This window comes from Hyperolius riggenbachi, chromosome 10 (assembly GCF_040937935.1).
Source record: "Hyperolius riggenbachi isolate aHypRig1 chromosome 10, aHypRig1.pri, whole genome shotgun sequence".
Classification (NCBI taxonomy): Eukaryota; Metazoa; Chordata; class Amphibia; order Anura; family Hyperoliidae; genus Hyperolius; species Hyperolius riggenbachi.
In genome coordinates, this window is record NC_090655.1 from 65,403,284 (window position 1) to 65,417,617 (window position 14,334).

Below are 14,334 nucleotides of genomic sequence, written 5' to 3' on the forward strand. Positions count from 1 at the left end.
TCTCTGCATGCTTCTAAAAACGGGCAGACTCCCGAGGGACACAGAGGAGTAGCTGGGCCAAACAATTGCACTTCGTGCCAATTAGCAGTGGCCCCTTTCCAAGCTGCATACATTTTGCAAGAAATCTGCATGCAAGGCAGAATTAGCATCTCATCGACCATTTCTGTCCAGCTGCTATGTCTTGCCATATTCCTTGATACAGAGTTATTTTTGTTCCTTTTAAGTAAAGATTTAATAAAGAATACCTGTTATGTTTTTCCATAGGTGAATCTTAGGATCATTCGGAATAAGAGAGCTGGTGTTTTCCATGTACCAGGATGCAACTGTGGAAATTCATAAAAGCAGGGCCACCTGGAGGAGGAAAGGAATACAAAAGGTAGATTATGACGACGTACCAGCAGTGGTTAACCACTTGAGGACCCAGCCTTCCCCCCCCCCCCCCCTTAAGGACCAGCGCTACTTTTTATGATCTGTGCTGGGTGGGCTCTGCAGCCCCCAGCACAGATCATGTTACATGCAGAGCGATCAGATCGCCCCCCCCTTTTTCCCCCCTATGGGGATGATGTGCAGGGGGGGTCTGATCGCTCCGGTCTGCAGGCATGTTGCGGGGGGGGGGGGGGGCACCTCAAAGCCCCCCTCCGCGGCGAAATTCCCCCCTCCTACCTGCTCCCCCCCCGGTGATCGGGGCTACACAGGACGCTATCCGTCCTGTGCAGCCAGTGACAGGCTGTCCCCTGTCACATGGCGGCGATCCCCGGCGGCTGATTGGCCGGGGATTGCCGATCTGCCTTACGGCGCTGCTGCGCAGCAGCACCGTACAATGTAAACAAAGGAGACATACGTCTCCCACGTTTACATTTAGTCTGCGAGCCGCGATCAGCGGCTCGCAGGCTATTCACGGAAACCCGCTCCGTGATCTAACAGGTAACAGCCGCTCGCGCGAGCGGCCTTTCCTGATTAATTAGGGAGGCACCTGGCGACGCAGATCTGCATCGCCGGTCCTCCAGCTACCACTTTGCCGCCGCAAGGTATGAGTGTGCGGTCGGCAAGTGGTTAAAGTAAACATTTGAGATAATTAAAGTGTACCAGAGACCAAAAAAATATATAGAATCGATACTTACCCGGGGCTTCCTACCGCCCCATAAGTATGTGTGAGTTAATCGCCTTCCTCCCGCGCTCTGCCGTTCAGCCGCGATCAGCCCCGGTAACTCGCTCAGTTGGATCCAGTCTGGGTCTTCTGCGCATGCACAGTAGGTCCACACATGTGCAGAGGACCAAGACTGGACGCGACTATGCCTATTATTACCAGGGCTGATCGCAGCCGAACGGCAGACCGCGGGAGGAGGGTAAGGGATTCATACGTGCTTATGGGGCTGGAAGAAGCCCCGAGTAAGTATCGATTCTTTATACTTTTTAATCTCTGGTTTACTTTAATTGTATGTTTCGTACAGTTAAGAAATAGAACATTAGTAGCAAAGAGTCTCATATTGTTATCCAGTACAGGAAGCGTTAAAAACTGCAGCTGTCATTATGCAAAAAGAGCTTCTCTGAGCTCTTTGACCACTGGGTGAAGTAGTCTTGTTTTCCAAAGCACTTAAAGGGACCCTGAACAGTGGTAAAAAAAAGACTAAAACAAACCTGAACTCAGTAGACTGGACACAGTAATATCTATAATCTCAGATTTTTTTTTATTGTACATTAAACAATTCATAAACCTAAAATGAATAAACTTGTATACTTTCATTTTGCAGGCTTTTATCCCCCAAGCGGAACCGCATTTGTGAGCAAGAACATGGAACGGTTCTACTAGAGATTGTCAAGCCAAGAACACAATCGTTATTTATACATTCGGTGTGTGTAAAGGGACTGTTGCTTTTATGCTGCTGAATGTTTTGTAAGGTCATTTGTACTGGCCAACCTGTGATGTGGTTTATGGACCTACCTATGCATTCTCACGTCCTTCATGTGCAGAGGGGGCGTGACTAGCACAAATCTATGTACAGGGCTACTCTGTCATTGCAAGTACATACTTATGTATGCTCTATATATCTCCTCCTGTAATGGTATTACAGTGATATTTCATTATTGTGTTATATGAAGCCTAACCTACAATCAATGTGAATATTTAATAGCTTTGTAAGTCTGTTAGCTTGTATCCATCTTATTGTGGGCTTAAAGAGGAATTGTAACCAAAATAACACAATTAATAAAATTACTTAGTTTTACAATATTCATTTAAAAATGATACAGTCAATGTTTACTTATTGTAAAGGTGGCCACACACAATACAATAAAATGATCAGTTTTTACAGCAATTCAATAAATATGATCGAATCTCCCGAAAAAAATCTGAAAAATCCATCCCATTTGTTTTTATCGATCCAGAATGCTGAAAATGTTTCTTCAATTTTTCTAAAGATTGTATGGTGTGGGTTAGATTGTCAATTTATTAACATACACCTTAGCAATTTTCTTATCGTTTCCAATCACTTTTATCAGAATTGGGGAAAAATTTAACATATGTATGTGGTACATTGGTTAAATTTTTGAAATGTTACAATCAGTCAGAAAAATTGATTGCAATTATTGAACAATTGTATGTTGTGTGGCCACTTTTAAATCTTTCCTCTACCGGATTTACTTTCTGAAACGTATCACAGGCATCAACATCTGCAGTGTTGGCTGGTGATCTCTGAGGAATGTTCATTTTACTGAGAGTTCTAACGCCAGTACAAGAACAGAGCTGGCCTCCCAGAATGCTCGGGGGGAGAGAATTCCACATAATACTAAGCCGCCCTAGGATAAATCTCAGTGGGAGGGTGGGGCTACATACCAGTATGCAGCAATATACAGCTAAATGCTGCAAGCAGGACATTAAACATAAAAGCGGGTATCCTGAATGATTCACTGCGTTCTACTATATGTGGTTACAATTCCCCTTTTAAGAAAAGGGTACTTTTCCGTTAGCCGGGCGCATCCACTAAGTGGCATTAATTACTATTCCCTCTCCAGGCCGCCATGGATAGTAGGAAAAGATGTAATTCTGGTGGAGTTATATTGCCACCTAGTGGATGCGCCCGGCTAACAAAAAAGTACCAAGAAAAGAAGTAATTGCTACATAATGGTTATGTTTGTGTTTTTATTTTTATAAGTTTAAGAAGAAGATTTCATTTTGGGGGATTACAAGAATGAGGGGTTTAATATTTTCTGAGTTTATTTTAGTTAGTGCTACTAGTCAAAACCTGCTAACGGCAGACTTTTTTTTTCTGTCTCTGCCCCCTTAAGGACCAGAGACCGCTGGTACAATACCAACGGAATCCCGACGAATCGCCGCATATACCCGCCACATGCCGGGATCCTCCTGACATCTACTCTGCCGTCTCTATGACAGCAGAGTCATATGAACCGGTCAGGAGCCGCTTTCATTGGCTCCTGACCGTGTCGATCAATGTCAGCCAATGGGAGTTGCTTACATTGATAGACAAGGCCAGGAGCCTATGAAATCCGCTCCTGACCGGCTCAGAGGGCTCTGCCGTCATAGAGACAGGCAGAGCAAGTGAGCTGCAACGAGACACGCCGGGGATTCAGCGGCGAGATCAAAGGGGAGCGACAAAAATGTCGGATGCGCTCTGCGGCGGTGATTGAAATCTATGCCCTGCCAGCCAGGTGACCACCAAAACAGGGCGTACATTTTGATCACCTTGGTCCTTAAGTAGTTAAAGCACAACTGAAATGAGAGGGATATTATAAGCTGGCATTTATCTCCTTTTACACAATGCACAATCCTAACAAGCATGACGATCAGATGTTCTGCCCAGAGTCTGACTCGATTAGCTGCATACTTTTTTTTTCTGGTCTGTGATTTAGACACATTTGCAACCAAATGGATTAGGACAGCCAGGCAACTGGTATGGCTTAAAAGTAAATAAATATGGCAGCCTCCATATCCCTCTCACTTCAGATTCCCTTTAAATCGTAAGTCCCTGAAAGTAAGAATTATTGTCTCCTACCTTGACAGATTCGGGTGCAGCTAAATTCAGTCATGTTTCTGTACTGACTACCAGGAATGGGGAGAGGTTCTGATGGTAAATAAAGTCACCTAGAATTGGACCGATCAGATGCACGTTCTGTTAAATTTGTTAGGCTCAATTTCAATCTGCATCCAAACTGCATCCGAGCCAGGCAGAATTTGCATCTTATTGACCATCTGGTGATTGTAAAAGGTCATTTTGATCATTGCTTGGCCAGATCAGTGTAGGTCTTCTTCTGACCTCTGTGTCTGATGAAAGAGTCCAGTTGTATTATCTCTGCCAGGTGCTATTGCTTCCTCAAGACTTTATAGGAAGTCTCCTGCCCTGCAAAATTTGCTGATACAGTTAACCCATTCACAGACAGGGTAAGGAAGTAGCCGTCACTCAATACTCTGTGTAATACTTGCCATTGGGCTGGGGAAGTGGGTATACTGGCCCTTAAAAAAGCCTTGCCATTGTGCTTGATAAAATATCACTTTTTGACCTAATCTTTGTGTCAACCGTTGAGGTAACCCACCTCCATTTTTTTAAAGCTACATTTTATCATACTTCGCCTCATTATCTCTTTCCCCTTATATTCACTACCCTCCCATGGCCCTGCCACCATTGCCTTTTTCCACTGTTGAGAAACTTGCTTTTCTTCCAAGAAAGAGCAACTACCTCCCTAACAGAACCAGGACACCTGTGTATAGATGGCATCTCTCCACATGCCTTACCAAATCCAAACAAAACTTTATTGGCAGGACCAAATACATTTAGCATTGCCAACGCAATGGGTAGGAGTGGTTGTGGGAATATGGGGGTAAGGTATAGAGTTACTATAGGCCGCTAATGGAGCAACCTATACTTACGCGTACCATGCATGTACCATATGTATTGTTCACTTGCAGTTAACACTACACAATATGGGCTTCCTTTATCCCTGTGTATTATTTTCAATGGTGTTCGAATAACCTATTTCTCAAGCCATTCATAGAAAGATCCCATCAGAGTCCATTTTGTATTCAGATTGCACTCAACATCTAAAAGGGCCCGTTCTCACCTGAGCGGGAATCGCGCGATTCCCACTCACGGCAAACCGCTAGCGGTTCTGCAAGAACCGCTACACAATGTAGCGAGTGGCAGTGTTCTCACTGCCGCGGTTGCGGTTAGCGATAACCGCAACCGCGCTGCATGCAGCGGTTTGCCGGCGACAAGCGTTCCGCGATTTGCGATCGTGATTAGCGTGCATAGCACGCTAATCGCGATCGCTCCAAAACCGCCACAGTGTCCAGTGATTTTTCCGTGCTAATCGCGGGAAAATCACTCCCGCAAGCCGGCGTTCTGCGATTTTAAGTGTGAACGGGCCAGTGTTGACTACAACTTCCTGTGTGTAGCAGGCTTTATTTAAGTGGATTTAAAAACTTTATTGACTTGAGAATTTGCCTCCAGTACATCAGGAAAAAATAAATGCTGGGTGGGGGGGGGGGGGAATTGCAAAAAAGTATTGGAATGGGTTAAGCCTTGTAAACACATTGGGACTTGCACCCAGCAGGGATTGCAACTCAATCCCTCAGGCGTCAGTGCTGGGGCTGCGTGCTCTGCGGAGGGGTCAACAGAGGGGAGCATGAGTAGTGTCACAGAGCAGGTGGGGTGAGTGCGGTGAACAGTCTCCTTGGCCAGCGTTTAGTCTACTCATTGCGCCGAGAGGGATCGAGGGCTGCCACACACACACACACACACACACACACACACACACACACACACACACACACACACACACACACACACACACACACACACACACACACACACACACACACACACAAAAATTGTATAAAAAGTCAAACATCCAATCATCTACTGAGCATCCCACCTCCCCCTTTCATTTCCCTGCGCTCATTGGGTGAAGTCAACAGCTCCTCTACATCTACACTGGTAGAACAGCAGCCAGTGGTAATCTCAAGGCCAGCTCTGAAATCTCAAATCATTTCTTCTGTCCAGATTTCACAATGCACTTTATTAGAATGTGTGTAAATAGTTCAGATTTTTTTATACCTGGAAACATTTACTGTATATATGAAAAGATTTGTAATATGTATATTTAGTGTAATAAAAGAAATCCTGATATGCACTGGTGTGTAAAAATTCTTTAGCTAAAAAAAAAACCGCCAAACATCTTCCAAAGTGTCTTTTTTTTTTCTTTACACATTTGATAAGTACAGTAGATTGCTACTGCACAATTTACATGTAATGCTAAAAGACAAAACAAAATCAAACCAAAAAAAAAACCAAACCAAAAAAAAAAAAACCCCTTTGCTGTCTTGTCAGTTTGTTTTTACAAGAAAAGCGTAAATTACAGTTATAAGGCTCCAAAGCCATATATAAAAAGGCACCTGGGGAGGGGGGGGGGAATGGTGATCGAAATGACATAAGGGCATTTTACTTACACTTAGGGGGGGACAGTGACAGGCGGTCCGTTGCATACTTGATTGTTGTATTTGACCAATTTCACCCCGACATTGATCAAGTCAATATGGGGGGGGGAATGTCATGGCACCAGTTCAATAATCAGTTAATTGACCTCTCCCCTGCTCCCCACCCCCCAAAAAAATAAGATAAATCGCTAGTTGTATGGGCACCTTTTGAAGCAATCAGAAGTAGTGGTCATTTAGCGTCCTATAGCATTACACTGCATCGAGCAGTCCTTTTTCAACTCTAATGCAAACTCTGACTCCAACTCTAACTGCCATCTATGTGCTGTGTTGTAGGAATACACTGCATATACACCTTTCTAAATCATTCCAATCAGAGAGGAATTGATCATTTTGCCACATTGGCCTCAATTCTGGTAGGGTTATCAAACAAATTACCTCATGGGATAATGACATTTAGCAATTCTGGTAGGTTTTAGTCACGTTTTACCTCATTAGGTAAATGAGGTAATTTACCAAAAATAGCTATTCTCATGGAAATTAGGGGCCATGTTAGCACACTTTTATACTTTACATAGGTTGCTACATAATCACATACACCTCCCCCCCTCAAAAAAAAAAAAATCTCCCAAAGACTATCCTAACTTATTGAAGACAATTAACCACTTCACCACTGAGGGGTTTTACCCCTTGAGCACCAGAGCAATTTTCACTTTTCCACCTTTCAGCGCTCCTTCCATTCATTCGTCTATAACTTTATCATTACTTATCACAATGAAATGAACTATATCTTGTTTTTTCCGCCACCAATTAGGCTTTCTTTAGGTGGGACATTATGCCAAGAATTATTTTATTCTAAATGTTTTAAATGGGAAAATAGGAAAAATGTGGGAAAAAAATTCATTATTTTTCAGTTTTCGGCCATTATAGTTTTTAAATAAATCATGCTACTGTAATTAAAACCCATGAAATATATTTGCCCATTTGTCCCAGTTATAAAACCGTTTAAATTAATGTCCCTATCACAATGTTTGGCGCCAATATTTTATTTGGAAATAAAAAGGTGCATTTTTTTCAGTTTTGCGTCCATCCCTAAATTACAAGCCCATAGTTTATAAAGTAACAGAGTTGTACCCTCCTGACATAAATATTTAAAAAGTTCAGTCCCTAAGGTAACTATTTATGTATTTTTTTTTTTTTTAATTGTAAATTTTTTTTTTAATTACTAAAAAAAAAATAAAAAAAAAAATTTGGGGAGTGTGGGAGGTAATGAGTTAATTTTTTGTGCAAAACCAATGTATTTGTATGTGAAAAATGCTTTAGGGTGTAGTTTTACTATTTGGCCACAAGATGGCCACAGTAACATTTTGTTTATGCGACCTGCAAGTTTGTTTTTTTTCATAATGATCGCGCTGCTTCTCATAGAAGCAGCGGATCATTGCGGGGCTTAGATCAACGAACGGGAATGGTTTTTCCTGTTCATTGATCTCCGGGCGAGCGGGCGGCGGCGTGCATGCGAGCAGGAGTGCGCGCATGAGCGAGCGGGAGCACGGGCAACGGCAGGAGCACGGGAAGTACGGATTTCTCCGTACCTGGTGGTAAAAGGATGGAAAAAAGGGAAGGAGAAATCCGTACGGCTGGGGGTAAAGTGGTTAAAGACTACTATTTTTTATTTGCTGCATGCTTACCGCTGAAATACCTCATATGTTACCTCACTTTATGCATTTACCTCATGTTCGGAAATGGAGAAAAATCTTTCAGAATTGCTAGAAAAAGGAGGAAAATACCTCATTAGGTATTTTACCTACAAAAAATATATACCTCACGTAGCTACCAAAATTAAGGCCATTGAGTGGCAATCTATATAAATGTATGGGTGCCTTTATTAAACGTCAGTTTCCCGGGTGTCCTGTAGATGCACTTTTTGAAAAAAATGTAGGTAATTAATGGCTGAACTATGTGGTATGTGGAACTGGGGGTGCAGCTGTGGGGTAGATGTTGCCTTTATGCTACAACCCTAACATCCTGAGCCCAAATGGCTCAAGAATGTGTTGCTTCTAGAGCCTTCATTTCCACTGCCTCCACCCAAAGTGACACAGCCAGCCACAAGCCCCAGCTCAAACCTAAAATGCCATGGACTCCCCAAAATTCTCACACATACATAAGTATCACAGCTGAAGAAGAAAATACATCACCAGAAGTCTTACTTAACATTTTATTGCAGCAGTAAATATTTTCTCTTTTTTTTCATGTATATTACAGATGAGTAAAAACATTTTACATAGAAAATACAGACGATAAAAAGGATTAAGACTCCCGTAGACTGTCCTGACACACTGAACCCTCTTCCTGAGATTCCTCATAGGAGAAAAGTTTTTACAGCTCATCAAAAAAAATGTTTAGCTCCCAGCAAGCCAAAGTTGTGCTGATGTTCGAATTTGGCACAGTGCTGCGTTTCACATTACTCCGATACTTCCTCCTTACACTACAGAGGAAGTATCAAAGTCCCGTGAAACAACTTGACATGCAGGGAGTGAACTCCTCCTGACCCTGCCAGTTAGCTCACTGCTGAACAGCGGCTGTTGGGAACATTCGAGCATTTTGAATCAGCTTTGCCAAATTCGAAACACCACTATCAAAAAACTATTCAAGTTCATTGTCCCCAAATGTAAAATCACATTTCATCCCTACATTTTAATACTTTTCCATTTCTTAGGTGCTGAAAAACATTCTGTATATTGGAAAACACCTCATGAGAACTCAAAAAAGAGAAGTACGAGTCAGGGTTTACCACTATTGGCAAAAAACTGAAAAAAAATGTAAATATATGTGAACACATATATAAGAAGTAGGTTTCTTCCGGAGTAAAGCGAGCTATAAATTACTTTTCTCTAGGTTGATGTCACTTAACAGTAATTAGTAGAAATCAGAAAGTGCCGACAGGTTTTTGACTAGTCCATCTCTTCATGGAGGATTCTCAGTATTTCATTTCTTTACAAAAATACTCCCTGGAAAGGATCTATACAAAGATGCAGGCCGCCCCCCTGTCTGCACACTATTCTGGAAGTTGGACTGAGCAAGTGCTTTGGAAAACAAAGAAAACCTTGAGAATCCACCATGAGATGGGCTAGTCCAAAACCTGTCAGTTATCTCAGATTTCTACTATGTACTAAGAAGAGTAATTTCTAGCACATTTTACTCTGGGAGAAATGTACTTTTTATTTATGTGTTGTGTTTTCATTCATTTTACATTTTTAGCCATAGTGGTCCTTTAAATTACCTTTGCGGTCTAGCAAATATGACGCATGACATTTATAAACAGACTTAAGGACAATTACATAAAGAACAGGCGCTCAAGACACATTTTGACAGCATTACAGGAAAGGAATCAACAATCAGGTATAGCGTAAGATATTGCTTCTGTGCTGAACACAGTCAGCAGCTCTGAGCTTAAGGTTAAGAAAGTGCAGTGCTTGAGAACAAAGCCATAGCATAAAAAGAAGGGAAAAAAAAAAAAAAAAGGTTTCTGTCAGGATGCACCAAGCTTGTAAAACTAACATTGTAGCTCAATGGAGCTCTGTGCAAAATGCAGAAGGCAGGTTGTACCTGTAATGCATGTAAAGTTCTAGTGAGGTGAGGTGTCCTTGGTCAGGACTCCCTGAAGGCAGATTCACACCAAACAGTTACAATTTTCTGGGACAGACATGTCAATAAGTATTTAATCTGCTCAGACATGCCAGATATGGTGATGGAATGCAAAGTCTTGTCCCGTGTGACATGTTCTCATAGTATGGTATCCAGGACACGTCAGTTTTAAAGAATACCAATGGGAGGGTCACGGCAGATCATACTTTAGATCTGCTATAACTGTCCACAGCACGACTGCGGTCTATTGTACAGAACATCCTGGTTCTGTCTAAGAAAAAAGCCCATCTTTACTGCTCGGATACAGCTGTATACATGGAATAGAGTTTCAGGCTCTGTGGGTGGGGCTACTGTTGCTGCCTGGATTGTATCATCCTCACTCTGCAAACTGTAAGGGAGCAGAGTAGGCTAAATCTCTAAGACGTGAAAGAGTTGCTATACAGGTAAAAGGAAGAAAAATGGCTGCACTTCCTGTGTTGGCATGACAACAGGACATACAGAGATTCTACTACTTCCGTTGCCATCGTGTGGCCAGCAGATTTATAAACTGACCTAAGCCAATAATCATTTCATCTTTATATTGTGCTAAAAAACAAACAACAAAAAAAGGGTCATTAGCATTTTGAATCTCGTGCACAAACATTACACTAGATTTCATTTTTTATTACGCAGTAACCAGCAGGTGGCGCTCCAAACAATCCAGACTGAAAACTCATCTTCCAGCAAGTTCAGGATAGCCAACCAGGATGATGTAAGGCAATAATTTAGGAATCTACTCTCTCCAAGTATGCTTGCAATGTTTTGTCATTGTCAGCTGTGTTCTGAAGGTGGCCTCCAGCTATGAAGCCACTACCATGTGTTTTGTATAAACACCTATAAGGCTTTACAAGGAAATAAATACAACACACTAAACATTCTGGCATTAAAATACATACTGATTTTTTTTTTTTAAAGTTAGTTTACAAACATTAATGTGAACTTGTCATGGGTTCTTAAGGTGTAGATGCAGTGGATCTTTGTTGAGTGTATATCCTCACACAGAAGTATGCAATGAAAGGTCAGGTACGTTGTATCAGTGGGATGTAAAGGCGAACAAAATAAAACAGACAAGAAAGCCGCAGTGAAATCAAACTATTGGAGTACCGGATTCTGCAGCCCCTCCCAATGGTCACATTCATCTTAAAGAGTCACGCTGGCTTCTTGAGATAGGCTTGTTAAACTAACTTTCAACACTGACCTACCATTCAAAACATGCAAACCACATAGGGCAGAATACGCCCCTCCTCTCAAACTAGTTCTGCAGCTGGCAGTAAGAATGCTATACAGCAATAGTAAGGGGTCAGAAAAAAGCAGCATAAGATGGGCACCAGCCTTTGCTAAAAGCTGTTTTATTCACTTTTCAGGTCAGACCATTACATGGCGTGCAAATACGTGCAACTTGCAGCCTGCAGGAGGAGGCGGATGTGGGAAAGGAAGTTGGTGTGGGTGCACGGAGAAAAATGACCGTTTTGCGTCTTTCAAAAGCGCCTTTGGCAGACACGAAGCAGACCTCACTCCATCCGCCTTGTGCTCCGCACCAACCACATCTCCCACATCCACCAGGCTGCAAGTTGTATGTATTTGCATGTTATGTAACTGTCTGACATGAAAAGTGACTTATAACAAGGCACAATAAAGCAGCTATTGCCAGAGGATGATACCCATCTTTTACATCTTTCTTCCTGATGGTTTGAATGGAGCACATCCTTGGTTCCGGCGATACCTGCAGACCACTGGGCTTCTTGTGGCCAAACCTTTTTCACTTATCCAATGAGTGCTACACAGTTCGGTTTTCCTTCTTGCATTTAACACTAGCGATATGCCCAATGCCCATTGGCCTCAATTCACTAAGCTTTATCAAACACTTTATCAAACGTTTGATAATTTACCTCATGGGTAAAATCTAATTTTAAATTCACTAAGGTGTTATAGATTTATCGAATGTTTCATCGATAAGACGTTCAATAAATCTATAACACCTTAGTAAATTTAAAATTAGATTTTACCCATGAGGTAACTTATCAAACATTTGATAAAGCTTGGTGAATTGAGGCCAATGAATGTCTTATGATTACCACAGCAGGCACTTTTTCATTTTGAAATTGCAAACTGATAGTTTAAATTCTCAATTTAATTTACAACTAGGATCACTGAGTGCTGTCTTAAATCAGGAAAAAAAAATGTGCATGGCTCAGGAGGAGGAAGTCGGGAGGCATGGCTAAGTTAAAGAGGAACTCCAGTGAAAATAATGTAATTAAAAAAAAAATTCTTCATTTTTACAATAATTATGTATAAATGATTTACTCAGTGTTTGCCCATTGTAAAATATGTTAAATCCCTGATTTATATTCTGAAATTTATCACATGGTGACATTTTTACTGCTGGCAAGTGATGTAGCTGCTGCTTGCTGTTTTGGCAGTTGGAAACAGCTGTAAACAGCTATTTCCCACATTGCAACAGGGTTCACAGACAGGAAACTGCCAAGAATACGTACTCAGAATTTCTTTGTGGGAGGGGTTTCACCACAATATCAGCCATACAGCACCTCCTGATGGTCTGTTTGTGAAAAGGAATAGATTTCTCATGTAAAAGGGGGTATCAGCTGCTGATTTGGATAAAGTTCAATTCTTGGTTGGAGTTTCTCTTTAAGGGCACTAGTATACACCTACAACTTTGCACCATCCAAAGCTATTGCTTGTGATACTTGTAGGCTCCTTTGCAGGGTTTGTATAGGGGTCTGCTGACCTCTGCAGACTGGGCATTGGTGATCAGGGCATGCTGGTAAACTGTGCATATCCGCGGTTACTCCCTGTTGCAGAGCTTAGCACTGGGTTTGTATAAGATCACTTCAGGTATCCAAAGACGCAGGTTTATACTTAGCCTTCAAGTAGTGTTGCACTGCAGACTTCCTGTAACTACATCAGAGAGTGGAAAAGTTGTTCACGGTAAAAATCAGCAACTTTGCTTTCATCGCACAATTTAGTATGGGAGTATAAAAGCAGACTTCTTCCCATAGATCGGCTACAGGCACAACAACATCGATTCACCCATGGACTTTGGATCCCAGCACGCCCTCTAACGGTTGGATCTCTCATGTAGCAGCATGTTTTGTGCAAAACGCAGATGCCATTTTTCTGGCTTGATACGACAGAACTAAAAAAATCCAAGTCGCCAGTAGTTGCTGGGCCGCAATGCTGACAGCTTTGTTTTTCCTTCTCCTTCCTGACAAAACTTGGTTTCCCATCTATTGGCAGTCAATTCTTAGGGAGGTGTGGCTGTGGCAGAGCTCCACCCATTACAAGGAAGGAAGAAGGGAGAGGGGCAGTGTCAGGCAGCAGTAAATTGATGAGGTAGGCCAGACGAATGCTGACAGTCTGCAACCCAAAACTATGTTTTAAGCTGCACAATTTAAATAATTTTGCACTTTAAAAGCACATTTTTTTTTCCTTAAAGTGTTTGAAAGAGAGAGTTTAGTAAAATGAAGTAGGACTGGCTGGACTGCAGATTGTCCCACTCTACTTTAGAACATGCCCAGTCATCGGTATTTGGTTTCTGAAAGCCATTCGGAAAAATACTTCTGCATGGTTGAGCGAGACTTCTGGTCTCCCATGTTAACCGTTGGGATGATTTTCTGAGGTTTAACGAACTGTACAAACCGCTTCATTTCCAGGTAGCTGCTGTGTTCGCTGTACGGGATACCTGGCAACAGAAGACAATTACTCATCGGCAGGAAAGACATCACTTCCTGAGTAACAAGGGCAAGTCACTTATACTGAGGGCTGGATGATCTTGCAGTCTCTGCAACTTCTCTACCTTGCCCTTTGCTAATTGTACCTAAATTCAAGTACCTAGGTGTTACAGTATCCGCCTCCCCATTTCAATATTATCAAGACAATGTGATTCCATTGCTCCTTCTCACCCAAACAAAACTATCATCCTTGGAGCAAACTAACTATCTGTTGTGGGTCACAATCTGATTAACCACTTAAGCACCAGTGGTCTCCGCCCCCTTAAAGGAGGAACTGTCACGAAAATCTTAAAATTTAAAAAAACAAAAACACATACAAATAAGAAGTACATTTCTTCCTGAGTAAAATGAGCCATAAATTACTTTTCTCCTATGTTGCGGTCACTTACAGTAAGTAGTAGAAATCTGACAGAATCGACAATTTTGGACTAGCCCATCTTCTCATAGGGGGGGTTC

The 14,334-nt window shown here is 42.0% G+C and overlaps 2 protein-coding genes across 7 annotated transcripts in view; one reads left to right on the forward strand and one right to left on the reverse strand.

Annotated features, from left to right (window-relative positions):
- The window catches only part of PLEKHS1 (pleckstrin homology domain containing S1), a 75,791-nt gene extending 70,291 nt beyond the window's left edge, over positions 1-5,500 (forward strand). For all 5 annotated transcript variants that reach the window (XM_068258207.1, XM_068258206.1, XM_068258210.1 and 2 more), the window contains 2 exons: positions 265-376; positions 1,752-5,500. In XM_068258207.1, the coding sequence (XP_068114308.1) occupies positions 265-339 (75 nt within the window). In that variant the 3' untranslated portion in view covers positions 340-376; positions 1,752-5,500. The remainder of the gene's footprint in view (positions 1-264; positions 377-1,751) is intronic.
- A 6,641-nt stretch (positions 5,501-12,141) lies between these two features.
- DCLRE1A (DNA cross-link repair 1A) overlaps positions 12,142-14,334 on the reverse strand; it is a 43,080-nt gene continuing 40,887 nt past the window's right edge. For both annotated transcript variants that reach the window (XM_068258801.1, XM_068258800.1), the window contains exon 10: positions 12,142-13,829. In XM_068258801.1, coding sequence (XP_068114902.1) covers positions 13,666-13,829 — 164 coding nt within the window. In that variant the 3' untranslated portion in view covers positions 12,142-13,665. The remainder of the gene's footprint in view (positions 13,830-14,334) is intronic.